We start from the raw sequence: 25,729 nt of genomic DNA, 5'->3' as shown, positions 1-25,729 counted from the left end.
ATGGCTACGGCCAGCAAGGGTGAGTTTGTGGCATCCCCCTCCTGCTTGCCCACCCCTTCTTGTTCCCTCCTGGGGTCCTTGCTCTGATGTGGGGCCAGGCTCCACATTTGATGCTCTTTTCTGGTGAAGCCCCTCTGCCTGTGACACTGCCAGGGGGGGGTCTTGTGGCCTTGACAGGGAGTTCCCTTTGCCCATGGTCCTGCTGGGCCTCCTGTCCCCCTGCCAGGGAGTTCTTTCTGCACATGGTCCTGCCAGGGCAGTCCTGTGTCCCTGCTGGAGGGTTCCCTCTGCCTGTGGCCCTTCTGGGGGGGTCTTGTGTCCCTGCTGGGGGGGGGGGTCCCTCAGGCCTTCTGGGGGTCCTTCTACCCACAGCCAGGGATGCAAAGGCTGCCTGAAGCTGCCTGCTCTGTGCCCAGGGAACAGTTGAGCTATGGAGCCTACAGCATGGGGACAGGGCTGGGGGACTTTGCTGCTGTTTTTCTGCTGCAAGTTGCCAGTGAGCACCCACTGAGGGGACTTGTGGAGGGGTTGGGGCTCCGGTGGGGTGCTGTTGGCACTGCTTAGCCATAGTCCCCACTCTGGTGATCGACGCAAGCCCTGGCACCCCAGGCAGGGGTGTGGGAGGCTCTGAGTGCTGGGGTGCTGCGGGGGGGGGTTTCTGGCCCCTCGCAGACCCCATCTACCTCCTGGAAAGGCTCCTGGAGAGGGAACCCCAAAAGACTTTGGCAGTGCCGGGCTTGGGGAACCAGCTACTTTGTGCTGGGAGGGGCCCCTGAAAGGCTGTGGCAGTGCCGGGCTTAGGGAGCTAGGTGCTTTTTTTTTTTGTGCTGGGAGGGGACCCTGAAAGGCTCTGTCAGTTCTGGGCTTTGTCTGTAGTGGGGGAGGACTCCAAAAGGTTCTGGCTGTGCCGGGCTTTGTCTGTGCCCGGGAGGGGACCCGAGAGGCTGCTGGCCTGAGGTGCCCTGCGGCAGCAGCTCCCGGCTCTCCGCCGCGCCGAGACAAAGACCGAAGAGACTCTTTGTGCTGCTGCTGGGCGTGATTGTGTCTCCCTTTGTGTGCCCGGCCACAGCTCTGGCTTCTGCAGCTCCTTCCCCGCTGCTGCGGGGGTGTGGGATAGCTCCATGCCGGGGGCTCCTTCCTCCAGCCGGTGGTGAAGCATCCTCTGGCTTCCCGGTGGGATGAGGGCCAGGCGAGTGGTCCCTCGGAGGCAATGCCAAAGGACAGGCTGGTTGCCAGCCCTGGGCTGCCTTGTTCCTAGCAGTGTGGGGGAGAGGGGCTGAAGGCTGTGTGTGGGGGGGATAGTGTGATGTTTGGGTACCCTTGAGCTCCCCAGGTGCTGCCTTGCTCCCAGCTATGCCTTCACTGGGGGGGTGATACCCTCATTTTGGGGGGTGTGTGGTGGCCCTGAAGGTGGCACCTGCTTCCAGGGCTTGTGATTGTTGCTGATACATGCAAGGTAGGTGGCCCCCACGATGAGGTGTGGGTCAGAGCCCCATTGTGATAGGGTGAGGTTTGGAACCCCAAAACCACCCTGGAGGTGCCTGGAGAGTGTGGCACCAGCCTGGCTGCTGGCACACTGACTGCACAGGGTCTGACACAACCTGGTGACCTTCTGCTGTGCTTGTGGTGGGACTTGAGATGAAACACAGCAGCTCTGGGTGATGCGCTGCCTGTACCCCTGCCTGTGCCTCCCCTCGCTGCTGGCTGCGTGCAGGACACTCATTTAGCCCATAATGAGGTTTTCATGCAGATCCAGCTGCCCCTTCCACCCTGCCCCATGGGAGCTGGGATGGGGTCATGGCACAGTGCAGCCTCCCAAGGTCACTGGGATGTGTGCCAGGGGGTGACCCCATTCCCAGGGCAGCTGCTTCCTGGGACAGCTGCCCGCAGAGCCTGGCTGCCACCTTCTCTTCCTCTGACCTCCTCTCCCAAGGGTCTCTCCACGCTTCACTCCGAGCATCTGCTGGGCATGTTTGGGATTTCCCTCACCGATCTCCTGGCAGTGGTCATGGTTTGGCTCCTCCAGTGGCAGCCAAGGGCTGGGTCTTTGCCCAGCACCGCAGCTCCTGGCCAGTGTGCAGGATCCATGCACCTCCCTGGGCTTACCCTGCCCTGTGGCACCCATAAGGGCTCTGTGGGGCTGTGCCCTGTGGTGGAGGGGGATATGCTGGGAGTTGCTTGTGTTTTGGTGAGGAGGGTCCCATCTGCATCCCCTTGCCTAGCCTGTTGGTCTGTGCTGTGTGCGGGGCAGGGATCTGTGCCCAGCTGCCCGGCCGAACAATGCCCGGCTGTGGCATCCCGGCGTGCCTGGCCCAGCACAAAGAGCCCTTTCTCTGAGCAGGCAGCAGCAGGCTGCTCCTGACTGCTGCCAGATGGATGCCACAGGCCACCAGACTGGGGCTTCCCTGGGCTGCACCCAGGAGAGAAGGACATTGAGGTGCTGGAGCATGACCAGAGAGGGGCAGTGAGGCTGAGCGAAGGGTTTAGGGCACAAGTCTGGTGAGGAGCAGCTGAGGGAGCTGGGGGTGTTCAGCCTGGAGAAAAGGAGGCTGAGGGGAGACCTACAACTACCTGAAAGGAGGTTGAAGCCAGGTAGGGGTTGGTCTCTTCTCCCAAGGAACAAGCAACAGGATGAGAAGAAATGGCCTCAAGTTGCACCAGGGGAGGGTTAGGTTGGATATTAGGAAAAATTTTTGCAGTGAAAGGGTCCTCAGGCACTGGGACAGGGCTGCCCAGGGCAGTGGTGGAGTCACCATCTCTGGAGGGCTTTAACAGATGCCTGGATGAGGAGCTCAGGGACGTGGTCTAACAGCTGTGTGCAGGGAGATATTAGGTTGTGGTTGGACTCAATGTTCTTAAGGTCTTTTCCAAGCAGTGATCCTGTGAGAGGCTGATTTTCCCTGAAAGCCGACAGGGAGCTTATTGCAAAGATGCTCGTGAAAACACCCACGGTGTTTCTGCCTCTGTGTGGGCTCCCACCACCCATGGGGGACCTCAGTGCCCCCAGGCAGGTGCCTGTCCTTACAGGGCAGTGGCACATTTGGGTTCCTCTGGGGTTTGCTCTGCAACATGCTGGCAAGCCTTGGAGCCCTGCCCGGCACCCTGGGACAACCTTGGAGCCCTGCCTGGCACCCTGGGACAGCCTTGGAGCCCTGCCCGGCACCCTGGGCCATGTGGGAAGCTGTCCTTGCCCTTGTCCTTGTTCCTGTGCATGTCCCCTTCCAGCACAGCTCCTGTCCCCACTCATCCCACTCCTCTGTGCTGAGAAAACCCCGGGAGCGAGCTCATGCTGCTGAGCCCAGGGGACAGATAGGACCCTCTGGACATGGGCTGGTGGCAGCTCCATGCAACTCCCCCGTGCTTGAAGGCAGGCTCTCTGTGGCTGCTGCTCACCAGTGTCCATCTGCCCCTTCCCAGCTGCTGGTACTGGGTGTGTTTGAAATGAGGCAGGGGGAAACTGGGGACCTCCGTGACCAACAGTGCTCCAGCCTCAGTCCAAGCCTGGGGGATGCACAGGGACAGAGGCTGGGGACAGAGGGGCCACATCCCAGGCAGGCAGGATGTGACAGCTGGGCTCTGTCCTCTCCTCCCCACGCAGGCAGCAAGGCCAAGGGGGGGGCTGTGCGCTTCGCCCCCAGCCAGCCCTCCGAGGGGGCCCATGGCCATGTCCACTTCGACGAGAAGCTCCACGACTCGGTTGTGATGGTGACACAGGAGAAGGATGGCAGCTTCCTCGTCAAGGTGGGCACCTGGGGGACCAGGGAGGGGGTGCTCTTGCCACCTTGGCCCAGCCCTGCACCCAGCAGTGGAGCTGGGTCTGTCCTTGTGGCTCGGTGGAGTGGGTGGAGCTCCCTAGAGCTGCCTGCTTGTAGCCCCCTGAGCTATGGGCAGCAGCTCCAGGGAGGTTCCCATTGCTGGACATCACTCCATCTCCATTCCAGCTCTTGGATTTGGAGGGGTTTCTGACCCTGTTAACTCCCTGGCATACCAGGACAGGTCCTGGGAGCACCCCAAGAACCCAAATCCTTCCCTGTGGGCAGCTGTGATGCTCCTGTGGGCATCTGGGGTGCTTGGCTCTGGATTCACCCCTTCAGCATCTGATTCTTGTGGCTGCATCCAACCTCTGCCAGCCAGGGGCACAAGTTTGGGGCCAGCTCAGGAGGTGCCCCCAGCCTGTCTTGCTGCTGCCTGGATCTGTGCATTGTTTGTGGGGCCAGATCCAACAGTCTGGGGTGCCTGTGGCTGTAGGAGGGTGCTGGTGTGGGCTCAGGCTTGATAGTGGCTACCTAACCACACCAAGGACTGGTGGTGGCAGTAGGCACAGTGAGCCATCTTTAATGACACCTCTTATGCCATCCTGCTGGGTTTGCAGACCTGAGTGTGAGCTGCTGTCCCTGTCCCACAGCTCCTTGCCCCATGCAGCAGGTTGGCACCAGGGTCTGGGTGTGAGATGAGCCCCTTGCAGCGACCCAGAGGTGCAGATCCTCTGCCTGGAGCAGGGTGCCAGCTCCTCCATCCCAGCACCCAAGGAAGCCCCTCCTGGGAGAGCAGTGGGGTTGCTGTGGCATTGCAGAGTGCTATGAGCCCCCCCCAGCTCTGAGTCAGTGATGATGGATGATGGCTTATCGCCCTAAAAACGGTGCTGGATTGCTTAGCAATTGCCAGCCTGTGGGTGGTTGTTATTATTTTTCCCTCCCGTGCCATGCAGCGTGCTGCGGGCACACCGGCACCGCACGTGCCTCACTGAGGGGGGAGGAACTGCTTGTTCCTCTCTGGCACTGCCAGCCCACCTGCCACCCTGCCCACCTCAGCGTGCCAGGGCCACGGTTAACCACGCAGCTTTTCCTTCTGAGCAGGTTTTGGGGGGTGCAACCTGCACCCTGCTGTGTGTCTCGGAGGCAGGAGGAGACTCTCGTTGTGTCCTCTATGGAGTAAAGGTTCTTTAGGGCTGGTACCCAAACGTCTTTCCATGGCCTTAAGAGTTTAGATTAGATATGAGGAACATTTTCTTCCCCAAAAACATTCTTCTTTGCTGTGAGGGTTCTGCTGGAGCAGGCTGCCCAGCGAGGTTGTGGAGTTTCCTTCTCTGGAGGGATTCCAAACCCACATGGACATTGTGGTCCTGGGCAGCCTGCTGTGGGTGCCTCTGCTTTGGCAGTGGAGTTGGACTAGACGATCTCCAGAGGTCCATTCCAACCTTCACCATGCCCCAGCATGTGATTCTGTGAATCAAAATGATTCTGTGAGTCAAAGTGATTCTGTGAAACAAAAATGGATCCTTTCACTCTCCAGCATCCTGCAAACACTGTGACCTGAAAGGAGGCTGGAGCCAGGTGGGAGTCAGACTCCTCTCCCAAGGGACAAGTGATAGGACAAGAGGAAATGACCTCAAGTTGCACCAGGAGAGGTTTAGGTTGGACATGAAGAACAATTTCTTCCCCTTGAGGGTTGTCAAGGGCTGGCCCAGGCTGCCCAGGGCAGTGGTGGAGTCCCCATCCCTGGGGGGGTTTCAAAGCTGTGTAGATGTGGTGCTGAGGGCCATAGTTCAGTGGTGACCTGGCAGTGCTGGTTTCAGGATTTTACTCCATGATCTTAAAGATCTTTCCCAACCTAAATGATTCCATGACTGTCCTTTTTGTCAGCTCCTGTGTTGCAGTGGTGTCTTGGAGCTGCTGATGGGCAGGAATGTGCAAGCACAGGACATATGTTTTATATCTGGGTGTGTATGGATGGAATCATGGAATCCCAGGTTGGAAGGGCCTCAAGGATCATCTGAGCCAACTTCTCTTCTTAAAACAGACAGATGTGTGTTTTATATGTATTTATGTGCTGGTTGAGGTGCAGCTTGGGGCACGTGTGAAGGGGAGACCCAGCAGCTGCTCCCCAGGAAGGGGATTGTCCTCTCGGTCAGGTCAGATCCTGGCCCTGCTCCTGGCTCTCTGCAGATCTGGAGCCTCGCAGCAGGCAGGGAGCTGGCTGCTCCCTTCCCAAAATGGCTTTTTCTGAGCTTGATGGAGACAAACCCTGCTCTGGAGGCAGCCAGCTCCCAGAGGCTTCTGCTTTCCATCATGGCAGTTGACACATGACGATTGGAGACGTGCTCTGGGAATCATCTTGGCTTTTGGAGACCAGGAGCAGCAGCCAAGTGCTGGGAAAACTCTTCTCTGCTCCTGCAGCACCAAAGGGTCATTGTTCCCAGGGCTTTGCCCAAATCTGGCCTCTTTTGCTGCTTGTGCAGTCAAAATAGATACATTTGTTAACATTTTCCCCCAGGATTTTGGAAATGGCCCCCACAGCTGCTGCCCCTCACCCTCCCTGGGTTCTTAGGTGCCTGGTGAGTCCCTGTCTCTGGGGTGGGGTGGGATGATGGCAGATGGCAGCACGGGAGCAGCACCACATGGCTCAGCACCCACCTGAGGCGTGGTGTGACTCCCACTGTGTGTTCCCCCTCCTTCCTCTGCAGGTGGGATTCCTGAAGATCCTCCACAAGTATGAGATCACCTTCCTCCTGCCCCTGGTGCAGAGGCTGGGGAAGGAGGTCTGTGCTGTCCCCTTCCCCAACCCCAACCTCCGAGTCATCAGTGTCACCCCTGTGCCAGAAGGTAAGATGTGCCTCCCCTCTTTGTGCCCCCTTTGTACCCACAGTGGTTGCTGTGCTGGCTCCCAGGGCCTCCCCATGCTTCCACCCACTGAGGTGGGTACTTGCCACCACTGGGTGCACCCAGCGGGTGCCTGGGGTGGCTGCAAGATCCCAAGTTCCTATGAGGGTGGCAAGGGGAATCTGATTCACACTGGGGCTGTGTGGGGAGCATGAACCAAGTGATTCCGTGGGGTGGGAAGCAACTGGCAGCCCTCTGGTCCTGGGCTGAGCCCTTGCTGGGCATGGAGGGGATGATTCCTCTTCCTTAGAGAGCCCAGAGACCCCCAGCAGCCCCCAGGGATGGATTTTATTGCTGTGATGTAGGTAAGTGTCCTCCAAAGTGCTTTCCAAACCCTGAGCCTGGCTTGTGTCAGCAATAGTGTGGCCAGCAGGAGCAGGGCAGGGCTCATCCCCCTGTACTGGGCACTGCTGAGACCTACCTCAGATCCTGGGTTCAGTTTTGGGTCCCTCACTCCAAGAGGATTTTGAGATGCTGGAGTGTGTCCAGAGGTCAGCAAAGCTGGTGAAGGGTCTAGAGAGCAAGTCCTGTGAGGAGCAGCTGAGGGATCTGGGGTTGTTCAGCCTGGAGAAAAGGAGGCTGAGGGGAGACCTTCTGGCTCTCTACAGCTCCCTGGAAGGAGGTTGGAGCCAGGTGGAGGTTGGTCTCTTCTCCCAAGGAACAAGCCACAGGACAAGAGCAAATAGCCTCAAGTTGCCTCAGGGGAGGTTTAGGATGAACATGAGGAATAATTTCTTCCCCAAAAGAGTTGCCAAGGGCTGGCCCAGGCTGGCCAGGGCAGTGGTGGAGTCCCCATTCCTGGAGGGGTTTCAAAGCTGTGTAGATGTGGTGCTGAGGGCCATGGTTTGGTGGTGACCTGGCAGTGCTGGGTTGATGGTTGGATTCAGTGCTCTTGGAGGTCTTTTCCAACCTAAATGATTCCATGATTCTCATCCTTCCCCCTGAGCACAGCAGGCTGGTCAGGCTGTCCCCAACCCATGGGACTTTGGGGAGAAGTCTTGCTGCAGCCACTACTGATGAGGTTTGTTTTGGTCCCATCCCAGCAGCTCTGCCTCAGAGAGCTTTACCCCATGAAGCAGGGATCTGTGCTTCCACCACACCTCCCTGGAGATGCCCAGCCCTGCCCTGCCCGCTCCAGGAGCAGCTTTTGTGGTGTTTCAGCCCAGACATGTTTGGTATTTTTAGCTCTTGCTCTGTCTGCTCCTTGCCCACACCGAGGGGCTGGAGCTGAGGGGGGGTCACCTCTCTGTTAAGCTCCAGCCTTCTGCTAATTCTCTTGTTTGGAGAACATCCTGAAACATAAGCAGAGGCAGCTGGGGCTGTGGTTTGTGCCGTGTTGTGGCAGCTCAGCCCCAAATCCAGTCCATCCTGGGAGCCCCTTGGAAGCAGGGCTGAGGGTCCTGCTGGATGCTCTTCCCTGGTTCCCTCCCTGTTCCCCCAGCCCTTGGTCTTGCTTGCTCCATCCTGCCCCATCCTGTGGTCTCAGCCTGTACCCAGCCCCATGTTTGTAGCTCCAGACATGTCCCTCCATAACTCAGCTGCAGCCAGGAGGTTACATGTTCTTTGGTCCCAGTGTTGCCTCAGTCTGCTGCTGGCTTTACCTGAGACTGGGAGGTGGAAGGTGGAGAGCAGCTGTGGTTGGTTGGAGCAGAGCCCACAGGCAGGTGGAGAGAGGGACAAGGATGGGGCCAGAGCTTGCTTTGAGAAGCACCAACCTCTGGCACAGTCAGTTTGCCACTGGCACATCTGTGAGAGGGAAGCCTGTGCATGGTGGCTGAGCCAGCTGAGTGTCCCCCTCAGCTTGGTGACACCCCTCCTGGGGACACAGCATCCACTCTGAGGAAGAGTGCCTTGGGACACCTTGGTCCTGCATGAGCAGCTGCAGTTGACAAGCAGCTGGTGGATGCTGTTCCTGCCTGCCTGTCCCCCCTGGCTTGGTGGGGCTGTGGCTCTCCTGTGTTCCCTCTGGCTTGGTGGAGCTGTGGCTCTCCTGTGTCCCCTGCTAGGGGCAGGGCTCTGGCTGGCAGGGATGGGCTGTGGCTCTCCTGTGTCCCCTGCTAGGGGCAGGGCTCTGGCTGGCAGGGATGGGCTGTGGCTCTTCCCGTGCTGCCGCTGGCCCCAGCCCAGCAAAGCACTTAAGCTTTGTTTGCTTGAAGCTTCCCACCTCAGGCTGGCACCTCAGCCCGGGCATGGGGCCAGGCACTGGGGAAAGGAGCCCTTTGGGGACCCTGAGCAGCTCTGGTGGCACCCAGAGGAGGCTGGTGCCTCACACCATTGTCTGTCCCCAAGGTCCTTGGGGTCCTGGTGCCAGCTGAGCTTCCTCTCAAGGCTCTGCTTCCCACATCCGTGGCTGCAGGCAGGGATGGAGCTTGCCAGGTTGCCCAAATCCAGCCCCGGGGCTGCCCAGCCAGGGCACAAGATGGTGCCAGGCTCCTGGCTGCGGTGGCAACCACAGCAGGGCTGGTGACTGGGGCTCTGACCTGGCACAGCCACAGCAACAGAATGGCCCCAGGTGAGCGTGGGATGGAGATAAGGAGCTCAGAACTTCCTCCTGCCTGCAGGTACAACCTTTCATCCCCACTGCAGGTGGAGCTGCCAGATCTGAGCACAGGAAGCCTTTCCCAACCCTGAGCTCCCCTTGGGCTCCTGGCCCTGCTCCTCTCCAGCTCCTCAGCCCTCTGCTGAAGAGGGGTTTGACATGGGGTCTCACTGATGCTGTGCTGAGCTGGTTTCACCTTCTGCCTCTCCTTTATTTGCATGTTGGGCTTTTTTTTCTTCTTCACATCAAGTGATCACCTCCCTCTGCCAGCTCTGTCCGTGCACTGGGGGGGGCACACGAGGCCAGGGCCAACCTTCACCCCCACTGAGCTGGAGGCTTCAGGGGGTCTTTCCATGTCCCTTCTGCCCTGCAAGGAGCAAGGGCCTGGCAATTTTTGGCCCCTCTCCAAGAAGGACATTGAGGTGCTGGAGAGTGTCCAGAGAAGGGACACATGAGGGGATTGAGTCAGTCATCAGTAAATTTGCAGATGACACCAAGCTGGGAGCAGGTGTTGATCTGTTAGAGGACAGAAGGGCTCTGCAGAGGGACCTTGACAGGCTGGACAGATGGGCAGAGTCCAACAGGATGGCATTCAACAAATCCAAGTGCTGGGTGCTGCACTTTGGCCACAACAACCCCATGCAGAGCTACAGGCTGGGGTCAGAGTGGCTGGAGAGCAGCCAGGTGGAAAGGGACCTGGGGGTACTGGTTGACAGCAGCTGAACATGAGCCAGCAGTGTGCCCAGGTGGCCAAGAGAGCCAATGGCATCCTGGCCTGCATCAGGCATAGTGTGGCCAGCAGGAGCAGGGAGGTCATTGTACCCCAGTACACAGCACTGGTTAGGCCACACCTTGAGTCCTGTGTCCAGTTCTGGGCCCCTCAGTTTAGGAAAGATGTTGAATTGCTGGAGCGTGTCCAGAGAAGGGCAACGAGGCTGGTGAGAGGCCTTGAGCACAAGCCCTGTGAGGAGAGGCTGAGGGAGCTGGGACTGTTTAGCCTGGAGAAGAGGAGGCTCAGGGGAGACCTCATTGCTCTCTACAACTACCTGAAGGGAGGTTGTAGCCAGGAGGGGGTTGGTCTCTTCTCCCAGGCAACCAGCACCAGAACAAGAGGACACAGTCTCAAGCTGTGCCAGGGGAGGTTTAGGCTGGAGGTGAGGAGAAAGTTCTCCACAGAGAGAGTGGTTGGCCATTGGAATGGGCTGCCCAGGGAGGTGGTGGAGTCACCATTCCTGGAGGTGTTCAAGAGGGGATTGGATGTGGCACTTGGTGCCATGGTTTAGTAGTCATGAGGTCTTGGGTGACAGGTTGGACTCGATGATCCTTGAGGTCTTTTCTAACCTTATTGATTCTGTGATTCTGTGAGAAGGGCAGTGAAGCTGGTGAAGGGTCTAGAACACAGGTCTCGTGAGGAGCAGCTGAGGGAGCTGGGGTTGTCCTCAGATCAGCACTGGGAAGCTCCACTGCATCTCTGTGGAGTTGTTTTTTATGCTTTACCTAGGCTCAGCATCCTTCTCTCTGCCTTACAGGTGGGGAAACTGAGGCACAGGATGGGGAGGGAGCCCAGCAGGGCTTGTGCTGGTGTCCCTCAGGGTGCAGGCAGGGCAGGAAGGATGGAGGCAGGGCCGGAAGGATGGAGGCAGCTGAAACCCAGCTCTCAGGTTGTCTCTGTCCCCAGGTTACAGCGTGAAGTGTGAGTACACAGCACACAAGGAGGGTGTCCTGAAGGAGGAGATGGTCCTGGCCAGTGAGACCAGCGAGGGTGCCTCTCTCAAGGTGGTGGTTCAAGCCCGTGTCATGGGTAAGGGTCTGCCAGTGCCAGCAGGCAGTGGGCTGGGGGTCTTGGCCAGTTCCTTGGCTTCGGAGCAGCAATTCCTCCCCAGCACAGCCAGTAACAGGGAGCTCTGGCAGTCCTGACTGGAGACCTGCTGCCTTCTGCTGATTCTGGAGAGCCAGGGTTGCTCCCTGCATCCATCCTCCCAGGCCCACCCTGCCACCTCACTGTGTCCCCACCCCATGTCCCAGCACCTTGAGCACTGCGGCACCTGAGCCTTGGCATCCCAGGGGGTGAACCCTGTGAGGGCAGTGACCACTCTTGGTGTTACCTGGGGACAGGGTGCCACCAAGGTGCCATCTCCTGGGTGCCACCATCCATCCCTGGTGTGAGGGGAGTGTGGGAGTGAGGACAAGAAGCTGCGAGCCTCAAAACTCCCCCTTCAGGCTCTGCAAAGGTTGAGACGAGCCCCAGGAGGGGGCAGGCTCAGGCCGTGGGCGGTGGCCCTGCCATCACTGCCCCCTGGTATCCCACAGACCGGCACCACGGCACGCCGATGCTGCTGGACGGGGTGCGCTGCGTGGGCGCCGAGCTGGAGTACGACTCGGAGCAGAGCGACTGGCACGGCTTCGACTAGACCCTGCCCTCCTGCTCCCCTGCGGCTCCGGAGGGGGAAGCTCCAAGTGAAGAGACAGAAAAACCACCTCCCCCCTGCCCCCACCCCCCGACCTTCTCCTCATGATGTCAGCAGGTCCCAGGGGCTGCAGCTCTAGGGACAAGTTGCTGCTGCTGCTGCTGCTCCTCAACTTATCCCCACCCCGCTGGCAGGATTGGGGGTGGGTGGTGTGTGCGGGGGTGTCACCCCAAATGCTGGTGCACCAGGACCCTGCTTGCTGCCTCCAGCCTCTCTTGCTGCTCTCCTCTTGCTTTCCTCCCCAAGAGAGGGGAACTTCATGGAGGGAGCTGAACCAACTCCCCCCAGGCTGAAATGTTGCCTCCTGGGGTGTGGAGCAGAGCTTGGGGCATGGCCTGGGGGAGGTGTCGGGGTAGGGGGTGGGAATTGAGTGGCCATGTCCCTGTGTCTGTGTCCTTGTGTTACAGCCAGCACCTCAGTCTCCTTCCAGTTGGCTTCTTTGTTTGTTTGTTGTTTTTTTTTTTCCCCAGTAAGGACCTGAAGCGGCTGTTTGGGAAGCACCAGGAGGCTTTCTGTGCCTATATATATATATATATATATATAAATATAAATATAGAGATCTCTATATCTGCACCTCTGTGTGTGCCTGGGGGTGGGGGGACTAAGCACAAAACATCAAGGGGAGACAATAAATTCAGCTGAGAAGGGGCTGGAGTTTGGTTCACCTCCAGGAACCTTCCCCTAGGAGTTGTTGGAGCTGGTGGCTGCGACCTGATGAAAAGGAGCTGGGGGACCCCAGGGCTGGGGTTATGTACATTTATTTGGGCACCCCCAATGGGCTGTGTGAACCTGGCTGTGGTGGGGGTGCAGTCACTCCTTGGGACAGTTGGACCCCCCACTCATTTCAGTCCTGACCCACTTCAGTTGGGTCTTGACCCATTTTCATGCCTGGCAGCTTTGGGGTCCCACGAGGAAGGGGGAAGCTGCAAGGGGGGTGGAGGAGTCCAGTGGCCAGGTCCATGAGCTGCTTGTTTCCTTTGTTCAGCATCTTGTGCCCATGGGGGATCTTGTGGGGCTGGAGCCCAACACAGAGGCTGGTGGGAGCCCAGAGCCCAGTGTGGGGGGGCTGGGGAGGGTCTGGAGCCCAGTGCAGGTGCTGGTCCAGAGCCTAACACAGAGGCTAGTGGGGATCCATAGCCCAATGCAGGGGGCTGATGAGGGTCTGGAGCCCAACACAGAGGCTGGAGGGGGGGTCCATAGCCCAATGCAGGGATCTTGGTGAGGGTCTGGAACCCAACGCAGGTGCCTCTAACACAGAGGCTGGTGGGGGTCCAGCGCCGGCGGCTGTTCCCCATCTGTCCCCATGGCAGGGCTGGGGGGGTGGTGGTGGAGGATGCTCAGTTGGAGAGGAAGTCGATGGTGGCCCTGACGGTCTTGGCGGTGCGGATGTCCATGGCGGTGACCTTGATCTCGGTGTCGCCGAATTGCATGCTGGCGCGGATCTCCCGGCGGGCGCGGGCCGGGCCGGCAGCATCGCCCAGCGCCTCCAGCTCCAGGCTGACGGTGCCGCACTTGCGCACGCCGGGGTCGGTGATGTATTCGACGTCGTCGGTGGCGCTGCAGTAGATGTTGATGATGGTCTTGCGCTGGCCCGGGCGGGCCGGGCAGTAGCTGCGCTGCACCACCTCCCCCAGCGCCACCGACTGGTCGACGGAGACGAACTTCTCGAAGATGTCCGTGCACCACTGCTTGCCCTCCTTCACCAGCAGCTTCTCCCGGGGGTGCTTTCCTTCCACGAACTTGTTGAGCACCCCCACGCCGTAGGTGAGGGGGGAGCGGCGGACGCGCACAATGGTGGGGTCGAGGCCGAAGAGCACGGCCCCCTTGAGGATGGTCAGCCCCACGTCCTGCGGGATGATGACTCGGCAGGCGGAGCCGAAGGCTGCCTGGATGGCGCTCTGCAGCATGGCTGACTCCGCGAAGCCCCCCACCAGGAAAAGGAACTTGATGCCTTGGACCTCTGGCTTCTTCAGGAGGTCGTCTGAGGAGGGGAGGGGGATGTTAGGAGGATGAGCAGAGGGCTGGAGCACCTCTCCTGTGAGAACAGGCTGGGAGAGTTGGGGCTGTTCAGTCTGGAGAAGAGAAGGCTCCGAGGAGACCTTATTGTGGACTTCCAGTGTCTGAAGGGGGCTACAAGAAAGCTGGGGAGGGACTTTTTAGGATGTCAGGGAGTGACAGGACTGGGGGGAATGGAACAAATCTAGAAATGGGGAGATTCAGATTGGATGTTAGGAAGTTCTTCCCCATGAGAGTGGTGAGAGACTGGCACAGGTTGCCCAGAGAGGTGGTGGAAACCTCAACCCTGGAGGTTTTTAAGGCCAGGCTGGATGTGGCTGTGAGCAACCTGCTCTAGTGTGAGGTGTCCCTGCCCATGCCCATGGTTGGAAGGGACCTCAAGGATCATCCAGTTCCAACCTCCCTCCCAGGCAGGGAGGTTGGAACTGGATGATCCTTGAGGTCCCTTCCAACCCTAACAATTCTATGATTCTACATTGGGGCAGGGCTGGGGGAGCTGCCCACGACCTTCTACCCTGATGTGGTGGGCACTGGGCATGGCTGGAGATGGTGCTGCAGCATGCTGGGTCCCAGGGGACGCTCCAGCTGCAGGACCTACCGATGTGTTTGATGATCTGGCTGATGGTGGGCTGGAAGAGCTCGCTCATGGCCTCTGAGGACATCCGCAGCATCCCTTGGGATGACCACTTCACAAAGTTGACACTGGGGAAGGAGAATCACAGAATTGTTAGGGTTGGAAGGGACATGGGACATGCCCTGTCCATGGGCAGGGACACCTCACACTAGATCAGGTTGCTCAGAGCCACATCCAGCCTGGCCTTAAAAACCTCCAGGGATGAGGTTTCCACCACCTCCCTGAGCAACCTGTGCCAGTGTCTCACCAGCCTCATGGGGAAGAATTTCCTCCTAACATCCAACCTGAATCTGCCCATTTCTCTTTGCATCTGGAATTCCTCCTTCCCAGCCCAGCAGACCCAGGAGCTGTCCTTGCCCTCTACTCCCAGGCAGTTTAGCTCTCTCCAGGGCCACCTCCTCCCCATTGTCCCCCTCCCCAGGTCCTCACTTGCTCTTCTTGAGGGCGGTCTCCACGTTCTGGCCGCGGTGCTTGCGGTAGAAGTCGATGAAGGAGAAGGGCAGGGAGATGTTGAGGGGGCTGGCACGGGAGGGAGCTGCTGCCCTCTTCCGTGCTTCGAAGGCGATGGTCAGGTCCACCCAAGCTGCAGGGCGCTTGGCCTTGAAGGTGGCAATGAAATCCTCCCCGAAAATGTGGCACAGCAGCTTCTCGAAGGCCAGGTCCACCCCTATGGCCCCATAGGGACCTCCTGCAGAGGGGCTGGGTCAGGCAGCCTCCCCGTGCCACTCCTGTCCCCATGGTCCCCATCACCATCTCCCCTTAGCAGCACCTGGGGCATTTTCTGTGTCAGGCCACGGCCCCCAGCCCTGTTTTGGTTCTTTTCTGGGGGCATCAGGGTGAGGGGACATGGAAGGGAGCCTCCCACCCAGGGTTGGACCAGGGAACAAAGGCAGGTCCTGCACTGGCAGGGACATGTGCCCCAGGAGCAGGGAGAGGACAGGCAGTGGGAACAGCAGTCCCCTGGACAAAGGGCACTTTGTTGGGGGTCCCTGGGTTCTGCTTGGTGCCTTTCCAGCCCCGTGCCCAGCTCTACAGGGGCACCCAGGCTGGTGGCTGTCACTCAGGAGTCACTACTGGGGGCCCATGACCATGACGTGCCCAAATCTCACCCCCCCTGCGATGGGCTGAGACCAAGGGTTTTGTGTGCCCCTGAGAGCAAGGTGGGGAACCCATGGGCAGGGGTCAGGGCATGTCCCAGCCTTGAGTCACCTTGTGCCCACCCTGCCTGAGCCACTGCTGGTGTTTCATGCCCCCAAATGAGGGTGCCCTGGGGTTCAGCCCCTGTCCCACCCTGCACCCCTACCCTCTGCCACTCACATCCCTGCCCAACTGACACCCCCCAGCTCAGCATCCCTGTCCCCCTTGTCCCTCTCCCACCTAGCACCCCATCCCACCTTGTCACTCCCCAGCCCAGCACCCTTGTCCCACCTGAAGCCCCCCAACTCAGCACCCCTGGCCCACCAACATCCCCAACTCAGCACCTTTGTCCCACTGTATCCACCTCCAACCCAGCACCCCTGTGCCCCCTGAACCCCCCCAACCCAGCACTCCTGCCCCTCTCTCAACCCAGCACCCCCACTAACAGCCTTATCCACTCAGCCCCCCCAGCCCCTGCCGTGCTCCCTGCTGACACCAGATGGTGCCACAGCCACAGCCACCAGCCCGCAGCTGACAGGGAGGGGACTCTAGCCCAGGAGAGTGGGTCCCAGCCGGGTGGTGCAGGATGGCTTTGGGAGCTGCAGCCCACCTGAGGCTTTGTAGAGCTCCTTCAGCGTGCCCTGCGGCTTCTCGATCTGGTGCACGGTGAGGTCCACGGTGCCACCGCCGCAGTCTGCCACGATGTAACGGTCACCTGCGGGCAGGGGCAGTGCCTGAGCCGGGGCTCTGGGGCTCCCCTAGCCTCCCAGCAGCAGGGCTGGCACCCTGGGACCCCCCATCCCAGGGACATGGCCCCATAGCTGTGTTTTCCCCAGGGAAAAATGCAACTATGACCAAAATATGAGATTTGGGGGGTGGGTTCTTTTGCCCCCTCCTGAAACACAGCAGAGGAAGGTTTGGAGGGCAGGAGGTGGATGTGGCAGTGGTGGCTTGGAACAAGGGGAGAGGTAGGTGACAGACAGACCCTGCCCTAAGCAGCATCATCTACTGGATCAAGGCCAAGGGACAGATCCGGGCAGGGTCACCTGTGTCACCCTCAGAAGGATGCAGTGGAGATGACATCCAGCCCCCCATCCCCTGTCCCAGGATGACCCCAACGACCAGGCAGCACCAGTGGGAACCTCTGCTTGTGTTTCTCCCCCCCCAAGTGAACCCTCTCCAGGGCACTGGCAGCTGCTGGGAGCCTGTCCCCCCTCCTACCTGCCTGCATTTCTGACCAGAGCTCCCCAACTCCTGACTCCACCAGGAAGGTTCGGCTGTGGCGGGACCTCCGCAGCTGCTCCCGGGCTGAGGACACAGTGGAGGGACCAGTATCAGCCTGGGGGGTCCAGGAGCATCCCTGGAATCACCCCTGGTACGTGGGGAATGCTGGTCGGGGGGGGCTGCACTGCAAACCCTGGTTTCTTGCCCCTCTCCAACTCTGATGTCTGTCATGGCCTCAGCTCCATCACACTGCTCTGCTCAGGATCCGAAGGATCCCATGGGATCCCACCTCACCATGCGTCCCACCCAGGGGTGTCCCTGAGCTCAGGGGTGTCCCTAGGTGATGCCACAAATTCTACTAGTTCTACCCAGCCTGGGTGGAGTTTCCAGTCAGCAAAGCATCCCGGAAGGGTGGGGAGATGTTTGGAGAAGATGGGATCACCCTGGTCTATTTTCAGCATGCTGGGGTGGCCACGGGATAGCAGTTCCATCAGCCTCACCCCCAGGGTGACCTCAAGCCCCTCTGCAAGTCCAGATGTGACCCCAGCAAGCCCGGGGCTGTGGTCACCAGCAGATCCCAGCTATGGGCTTGGTCCTAACTGGGCAAATCAGCTGTCCCAGTAAAGCCCCCAGGATCCCATGGGTGTGGGGAGCATCTTGGGAGGGTTTCAGCTGGTCCCAGAGCAGTGGATGGGTCCTCCCCCAATCCTGGGTTTATGGCATTGCTCAGGGAAGATGAGATGGGATTGGGAAGCCCAAGTCCTTGGCCAGTATGGGGGAGCTGGGGGTGGCTGAGGCCAAGCAGAGCTGCTGGGAGGAATCCAGGGTGGCTCTAGCTGGAGATGAGGGGAGAGGAAATGTGGTCTGGGGGACCTGGGGTAGTGCGGGTGGAGGTCAAGGGTGGGTTGGACAGATGAAAGGGGCTACAACCATGGGGAACCTGTGGCTTGGATGCTGACTGGGAAAGCAGCATCTTTGGTGGGCTTGGGAAGGGGGGAATGGAGGGGGGAAAGGTGGGATGTGGGGTCCCCAAGGCTTCCAGGGAGGTGAGCAGCCAGGACTTCCTTTGGCACGGTGCCACACTTGTCTCTGACACGATGTCCCCATCGCTAGGAAGATGCCTCGGGCTGGGGGTCCCTGCCTGCTCCATCTGCTGTCACTGCAGCCCCTCCCCAGCCCGCCCCCAGCAGCTGCCAGTGCCTCACCCTGCCGGAAGCTGGAGTCGATGGTGTGGTCGGGGGCCAGCCCGTTGGCCGGGGGTCTGCAGCTCAGGTCGATCAGCTGGTGGAGACGAAGCTTCCTGCAGTAAATGGAGGCAGCCTCGGGCTCCAGAGCGATCAGCAGCTGCTCAGGGTTCTCCGGGGACACCAAACCGGCCTGGGGGCAGCAGAGGGAGTCAGGGAGGAGAAGGTGCTGGAGGAGCAGGTTGGAAGGGACCTCGAGGATCATCCATCACTCTCTACAGCTCCCTGAAAGGAGGCTGGAGCCAGGTGGGGGTTAGTCCCTTCTCCCAAGGAACAAGTGTCAGGACAAGAGCGAATGGCCTCAGATTGTCCCAGGGGAGGTTTAGGTTGGGCATGAGGAACAATTTCTTCCCCTGGGGGGTTGTGAAGGGCTGGCCCAGGCTGCCCAGGGCAGTGGTGGAGTCTCCAGCTCTGGAGGGGTTTCAAAGCTGTGCTGAGGGCCATGGTTTGGTGGTGACCTGGCAGTGCTGGGTTCAGGGTTGGACTCCATGATCTTGGAGGTCTTCTAACCTTGTAGGCAGCCTCCCTCATGAACTGCTTGGCTGGCTGCTTCCAGATGGCTGGCACGGTGATGACCCAGCGGATGGCACCTCGCTCAGGCAGGGATGGGCACTGGTCCTGCAGCTCCTGCCAGGAAAGCAGCAGCCAGTGACCCCCAGCCCTGCTGGAGCATCACAGCTCTTGGTGAAGGGTGAGGAAACCAAGAAACAAACACATGGGAGAGGGTGAGGGGGAGAGGGAGAGGGGGAGGGGGAGGAAGGCTGTGTGCTGGGTGCCCTACCTGCACAGCGTGCTGCTTGAAGAAGCGCAGTGCGTGGGCAAACACCTCCAGGGCCTGCATTTTCTTCCCATTGACAGCTTCTAGTTCAGTTTTCATGGTGAGGTCCTGCCAGGAAGAGCAGGAACAGCCAATAGGGTCCTGAGATGTGGCCAGCATCCCACCCTGCTCTTCCTCACCCCTGGCTTGGGGCATGGGCACTTAAAGTGGCACATCACAGAATGGCTTCAGTTGGAAAGGACCTTTAGAGGTCACCTGGTCCAACCCCCCTGCAGTCAGCAGGGACATCTGCAACTGGAGCAGGTTGCTCAGAGCTCCAAACCACCTGACCTGGAATGGTTCCAGCCATGGGGCATCTACCATGTCTTTGGGCAACCTGGGCCAGTGTCTCATCATCCTCACAACGAGAAGCTTCCTTCCCCTTTAAGCTCTGAAAGGCCACCAGAAGGCCTCCCTGGAGCCTTCTCTTCTCCAGGCTAGACAACCCCAACTCTCTCAGCCTGGCCTCACAGCAGAGGGCTTCCAGCAGTCCAATCACTGCTGTGGCCTCCTCTGGTCCCACTTCAACAGGTCCCTGTCTGTGCTGAGGACTCCAGAGCTGGCCCCAGCACTGCAGGTGGGGTCTGGGCAGAGCAGAGCAGAGAGGCAGAATCCCCTCCCTCCACCTGCTGCCCACACTGCTGGCGACCAGCACAAGACAGGTTTGGTCTGGGCTGAGTGCACAGTGCCAGCTCATGCCCAGCTTTGCACCCCCAGCACCCCCAAGTCCTTCTCCACAGGGCTGCTCTCCAGCCCTTCATTCCCAGCTGGGGAACTGATGCTGGGAGCTGCACTGCCTCACATGCAGGACCTTGCATTGGTGGTGTAGAACCTCATGGGCATCCACCTGCCCAGGAGCAGCTCTGATGGGGGGCAACTAAAAATTTCCCCCCCTGCAGCAGGCTAAAACGTTGCTGTGTGTGACCCAGCAGTGGGGCAGAGCTTTTGTTGTAGCCCTTCTGCAGCCCTCCTGGGTTTCTGCTCCCCCCCAGGGGAACTTCTCTCTGTGCTTTCTGCAAAGTGAGGTCAGCTCAGCTCACATCCAGCCTGCCCAAGGTCCCTGCAGGTCCCCTGAGGAGGTCACGAGGGAACAGGGACTTACACTGGTGCTGTGAATCTTCATCTTAAACTTCTCAAAGTAGAGCCAGTCACGAGCTTCCTCGGGGTCCAGGTCATGATAGTAGTCCCTGGCTGTGTAGCCAAAGCTGTGGAAGGCTCCCTCAGGTGTCAGCAGGAGGCTGGTGGGGGTCTTCTGGTTGGCCACCCCAGGGTCTCCTCCTTCCCATTTCCTGCAAACAGGAGGCAAGAGCAGCTCATAAACCTGGAGCCCAGAGAGCTGGCTGGGCTCCATTGCAGTGGTTTGTGTGGGCACAACCTTAAGCACCTCACTGCCAGGGCACCACCAAACCATGGCCCTCAGCACCACATCTGCACAGCTTTGAAACCCCTCCAGGGATGGAGACTCCACCACTGCCCTGGGCAGCCTGGACCAGGCCTTGACAACCCTCAAGGGGAAAAAATTGTTCCTCATGTTCATCCTAAACCCCCCCTGGCACAACTTGAGGCCATTTCCTCTATCCCAGCACTTCATCCTTGTGAGTAGAGACCAATCCCCACCTGGCTCCAGCCTCCTTCCAGGAAGTTGTAGGGAGCCAGAAGGTCTCCCCTCACCTCCTGTCCTCCAGACTGAACAACCCCAGCTCCCTCAGCTGCTTCTCCAAGACTTGTGCTCTAGACCCTTCACCACCTTTGCTTCCCTCCTCTGGATGTGCTCCAGCACCCCAATGTCCTTCTTGCCCAAGCCTTCAACATTCATCCTGCTCCAGGCAAGATCCCTTTCACAGGCTTCTTCCACCAGGGAGCATCCCTTGCCTATGATGCTACCCAGGATGCTCAGCACCCAGCCTAGCTCCTTCTCTCCTCCCAGCAAGCCAAATCCCACCCCCTTTGGGCAACAAAATCCCTCGAAGGGCTTTGGGACCTTTGCTGCTCACCTCATCATATGGATGGCCTCAGGGTCACTGGAGAAGCTGAAGGCATAGCCACTGGAGGTGGTGCCAAAGTCGATGGCCACCACCACGGCAAAGCTGGGGGCTTGCTGGGCACGAGCCTCACTCCTCTGAAACACAGGGGGCAGGGGTGAGGGATGGGCACCGGGGCTGGGCTGGCTGCTTCCAGAAATGGGGTAAAACAAGCCAGGAAGGGTTAACTTTTGCTGGCTCAGGCTCACAGGCATTGAGATCTCTGCCCACAGGGGTGACATGCTTTCCTCCTCCTCTTACATACCTCCAAACCACCTACAAAAGGGACTGGGGCAGGGGGGGGTCTCTGTGGTGGTTCCCAAAGGTGAGTTCCATGGGACAAGGGGGTTTGGGTAGCCCCAGAGAGGGATGGATGTCCATGACAGCTGCTGGTGTGGTGATGGGCTCCTGGTTTCATCCTGGGCTGGGGTGGTGCTGAGCCCTCTGCACTTCAACCCTGGCAGATTTAAGCTGAGATTCCCCCAGACCTTCCTTCCCAGCCTGAGGAGCCTCGTCCTAGACATCCCCATGGGTTTGCCCCAACCCCAAACCCTCCTGGCCCAGCTGCCTGAGGGGGTTTCCACTGCTGCCTCCTCCACCTGATGCTTTTCTGGTGCTGCTTTTGGGATCCCCATCCCTCACTTCCCCAGGCATGGCACAGGGAAGGAGCCAGGAAGATGTGGTGAGCCCCCCACCCGTGCCAGCTCCCCGTGCAGGCTGGCAGCACGTGGGGCAGGCAGGCAGAGCTAAAAGCCTTCATTAACTTTTAATGTGCCCAGAGCAGATCTGCTAAGTGCAGGCATTAGCTGGCCCTGCTGCTGAGCAGGGCTGAGCTGGTTGGCTCCTAAATGGGCATCTTCAGGGAGCTGCAAGGACAAGCAGAGCTGGGCAGGGACCATCTCCATGGCATGTTCCCTGCCTGCTCCCTCTGCACTCCCCTGGGCTGCCCAAGTAGAGAGAGCTGAGGCCAGGAGAGCTTTGCAAGGAGTTTAAACTTCTGCAGCTCCTCTCCTGTCCTCTGTGCTGGAACCATGAGATCAGTTTGGTTGGAAGAGACCTTCAAGGTCATCAAGTCCAGCCCTTAAGCCAGCACTGCCAGGTCACCACTGAACCATGGCCCTCAGCACCACATCTCCACGGCTTTGGAAGCCCTCCAGGGATGGAGACTCCTTCAGCACTGCCCTGGGCAGCCTGGTTGAGGGCTTGGCAACCCTTGTGGAGAAGAAAAGATCTTCATGCCCTAAATCCCACAGCTCAGGGACCCCAGCCACAGGCTGACCCTTCTTTCTTCTGGGTGTGTGGTAGGGAAGGCAACCAGACTGGGAGAGGAGATGGTGGGGGGTGGCCACTGGCCAGAGGAGGATCAGAGGAGGCAATGCCAGGGAGAAGGATGCCAGGGGACCCATGAGTGGCTTACCGGTGACTGGGAGGGGGTCAGGGGGGCGATGCTGCAGCTGTCATGGAGGGTCCCTGGGGAGCCAGGAGGGGTTGGTGTGTGGCACCGCTCACCATTGGCACCTGGGAACACAGCAGGGTGAGGCTGGGGTGGGAATGGGCAGCTGAGCCCCTCCTGACAGAGGAGATCAATCATCCTCCCTGCAAGGCATGAGGAAGACACAGCTGCTGCTGGTGGGCTCCACACAGGAGCATTCTGGGCTTCAGGAGCTTCCATCCTCTTTTCAGACACATTTAAGGAAGGATCTAATTAGCACTAATTAAATTAACAAACCTCTTGGTGTCTCTTAGTGAGGTGCAGGTACCAGTTGCACCTGGTGCTAGCACTGGTGAGCTCCCAGGCATCCATCCCTGCCCCCAGGATGGGCACAGTGGCCAGAGGAGAGCTGAAGGAACTGAGGAACCTTCTCCTCCAGAGCTGGGGGACATCAGCTTTTGCTCAGCAAGGAGATGGGCCAGGGGAAGCTGGTGGAGGTGTTTCAAGGAGGGGTTCAGCTTGCCAGTGTGGGCAGGTTGTGGTGATGAGACATGGGCTCCATGTCTGCTCCATCACTGGAAAGGAGCTGGCAGAAAGAGTCCTGAAGCCAGGATCTAAAGGCAGGGGAACCTGGAAGCCCAGCTTCTCCCTGCTGACTCTCCAGAGACCCTTGGGGGTGGCTGCAGGTGGAGACTCTTCCCCTGTAGCTGAGCCACCCGAGCTGGGCTGGATCCTGCTTTGCCCATCTGAAGGGGACCACTGAAGGGGGAGAGCTGCAGGGTCCAAGTCCCTTAGAGCTGCTCTCAGAAGAGTCAGGACTGAACCCCATGATGTGTTTGTGGCAGGAAGGGATGTGGTGGCTCTCCAGAGCTTCCTGGTTTTAAATCCCAGGCACTGCCACAGAAATACCTGCTGGGGATGACTGCAAAGGATGCTGAGGCTGCTCCAGGTCAGTAGCTCAGATCCAGTGGGAATGGGGATAAAGCTTGGCAAAGAGATGCTGGTGAGCTACTGAGGAGGTTGTGGAGACTTGGCTCCTCTGGGCTTTGACTCATAGCCATGCTGCAGAGCAGCCCAGCTTGGTGGACACCTGGTGGCTCCTGCATGAGCCTGTGACAGCTCTGGGACCTGAGGTTCAGCCTGCAGGGAAGGTTGGTGAAGCTTGCACTGCCTTGCACTGCAGTGCCATGGATGAGGGGACAGCCATGTCCCCATGGACATCATGGGACCAGGCACCACTTGCTCTGCAGTGCCTGCTCTTCCTCCTCCTTGAGCCACCAACCAGCTCTGTATCTCCTTGGGTGACCTTCCAGCAGCAGAAGCCCTGTCCCAGGGATCCCAGTTCCTCCCAGTGTGTCATTCCAAGATGGGCCCAGCAGGGATGCTTGGCCCCCAGTCAAGCCAGCACCAGGGCAGGCCATGAGACTGTCCCACGGGCTGGAGGTGTGGGGCTGCTGCTGCCTCCACTGCTGCTGCCACAGGGCTCCAATTAACAAAGGAGGTTAATCATCCTCCCTGCAACCACCAGCCATGGATGGGCTCCAGCTGCTGGCAGGGGGCAGCTGGCAAGGAGCTGATGCAGGGACCACCTTCTCCAAGAGGCTTGGCTCCAGCTCTGGCCATGCTGGGAATGGGATGTGGAGTCCAGGAGGTGGCACCAGGGAGGATGAGGAACTCTGCCCCATGGGCTCTGCTGAGATCCCCACTTTGAGCTTTTGGCCTCCCCAGTCGTGACCCTGCTGGGGTCTGGACCACAGGAGCAGGGACAAGCAGCACCCATTCCCAGCTGGACTCTGGAGAGGTTTGGGGCTCCTCAGTCATCCTTCAGGGAAGCATAAAATCCAGCTCTCCTGTGCCAGGGGGAGCTGGCAACGGTGTCTGTGTCTGGGTGAATCCAGCCCAGCTCCCACTGCCACCAGTTTGCACCGGGATGCCCGAGGGGCAGCTCCCTAAATCCCTCTGGAAGCTTGGGACTGCCAGAGCCTGCAGTGCCAGCGCTCCGAGACCCCCCAACAGCAGAGGCTGTGGGGCTGGGGCTGTGTGGGCACCCTGAGCCCTGGCAGTGGGGTCCTGGGAGCAAGCTGGCCAAGAGCTGAGCGACTGGCACGTGGCTTGTCCTGGGCTCAGTGCCATGTGCCCCCTGGGAGCTGTGCCAGGGAGAGGGACACAGCTCCCATCCCATCACCCCCACTCCATAAGTGCCTTTCCCTGTATCCCCGTGTCTGTGCCATGAATATTTGATCCATGACAAACAGGAGTGTCCCTGTGGGCATCACTGCGAGCTGGCAGAACCCTGAGCTGGGGGGAGGCTGCTGTCCCCCCACCTTGGGGAGGGGGGAAGTGGTGCCCAGGCTGGGCAGGGAGCTGGTGTCACAGCCAGGCTTTGAGCCTGGGGGTCTGGAGACACAGCCCAGGGCCATCAGGAAGCATCTTTCCAGTGGGTCCAGAGCTGGGGCCAGCACCCCCTGACATCCAGAGATGTGGGGGGACCCTGCATGGACCTTCCATGGCCTCTGTGCTCAGGATCTTCCCAAGCTTGTGCTGGCAGGGTCAGGTTTCCCCACCACAGCTGGTGCTGGTTACCCCAGTGGGGGGGGGCCTCCATGGCACTGGCATGAGGATGACTGTGGAGAGGAGGGATGGAGGGAGGGATGGAGGGATGGAAGGGGGAATGGATGGAGGGGGGAATGGATGGAAGGAGGGATGGATGGATGGATGGATGGAGGGATGGATGGAAGGAAGGAGAGATGGATGGAAGGAGGGAAGGATGGATGGATGGATGGATGGATGGATGGATGGATGGATGGATGGGTGGGGGGATGGATGGAAGGAGGGATGGATGGATGGATGGAGGGATGGATGGAAGGAGGGATGGATGGATGGAAGGAGGGAAGGAGGGAATGGTGGAAGGAGGGATGGATGGAAGGAGGGATGGATGGAAGGAGGGATGGATGGAAGGAGGAAGGGAGGGATGGAATGATGGATGGAAGGATGGATGGAAGGGTGGATGGATGGATGGATGGACAGCCAGCTGTGCGGGGAGGAGAAGGGTCTGGAGTGTCACACTTGCCCATCTCTGCTGGTGGGGGGAGTTCAGGGCACAGGGGTCCCACCACCCAACGCTGTCCCCACCGAGCAGCCTCCCTGGGCCTTACCCATCCGCAGGCTCTGCAGCCCAGGCTCCAGGAGCATCGCCATGGCCTGGCCTTCCAGGCTGCAAGAGAAGGAGGAGGGATGATGAGAGCCCTGGGGCTGCTGAGCCTGGGGAAGAGCAGCCCCAGAGGGGATCTGAGCAATGCTCAGCAAGAGATAAAGGGCAGGAGGCAAGAGGATGCGTCCAGACTCTTGTCAGTGGTGCCCAGTGACAGGACAAGAGGCACAAAGTGGAACCCAGGAGGTTCCATCTGAACACCTTTTAGGGTATTGGAGCCTTAGAGCAGGCTGTCCAGAGAGGTTGTGGAGTCTCCTTCTCTGGAGAGGTTCCAAAGCTGCCTGGACACTGCAGTCCTGGGTGCCCTGCTTTAGCAGGGGGGTTGGA

The 25,729-nt window shown here is 59.5% G+C and overlaps 2 protein-coding genes across 3 annotated transcripts; one reads left to right on the top strand and one right to left on the bottom strand.

The window, feature by feature from the left end:
• Positions 1 to 11,625, top strand: ADISSP (adipose secreted signaling protein). Its single transcript, XM_054391634.1, has 5 exons — positions 1 to 19; positions 3,599 to 3,741; positions 6,464 to 6,602; positions 10,877 to 10,999; positions 11,509 to 11,625. Exons 1-5 carry the CDS (start codon positions 1 to 3, stop codon positions 11,607 to 11,609), a joined length of 525 nt encoding a protein of 174 aa, XP_054247609.1. The 3' UTR covers positions 11,610 to 11,625.
• Positions 11,626 to 12,245: 620 nt separating this feature from the next.
• Positions 12,246 to 25,389, bottom strand: HSPA12B (heat shock protein family A (Hsp70) member 12B). Of its 2 annotated transcripts, none has more exons than XM_054391464.1 (12): positions 25,347 to 25,389; positions 22,177 to 22,277; positions 20,733 to 20,857; positions 19,841 to 20,027; positions 18,703 to 18,807; positions 18,432 to 18,548; positions 17,883 to 18,054; positions 16,675 to 16,761; positions 16,064 to 16,168; positions 14,746 to 15,004; positions 14,281 to 14,384; positions 12,246 to 13,647 (listed from the first exon to the last, which is right to left on the bottom strand). In XM_054391464.1, the coding sequence occupies exons 1-12, from the start codon at positions 25,387 to 25,389 to the stop codon at positions 13,004 to 13,006; spliced, it is 2,049 nt and encodes a 682-aa protein (XP_054247439.1). In that variant the 3' UTR covers positions 12,246 to 13,003. The 2 variants fall into 2 exon arrangements, with proteins under 2 accessions (XP_054247439.1, XP_054247441.1); XM_054391466.1 differs by having other exon boundaries at positions 18,432 to 18,545; positions 25,347 to 25,379.
• Positions 25,390 to 25,729: the final 340 nt, after the last annotated feature.

This window comes from Indicator indicator, chromosome 23 (assembly GCF_027791375.1).
Source record: "Indicator indicator isolate 239-I01 chromosome 23, UM_Iind_1.1, whole genome shotgun sequence".
Lineage (NCBI taxonomy): Eukaryota > Metazoa > Chordata > Aves > Piciformes > Indicatoridae > Indicator > Indicator indicator.
This window is presented reverse-complemented; position numbering and strand designations above follow the sequence as displayed.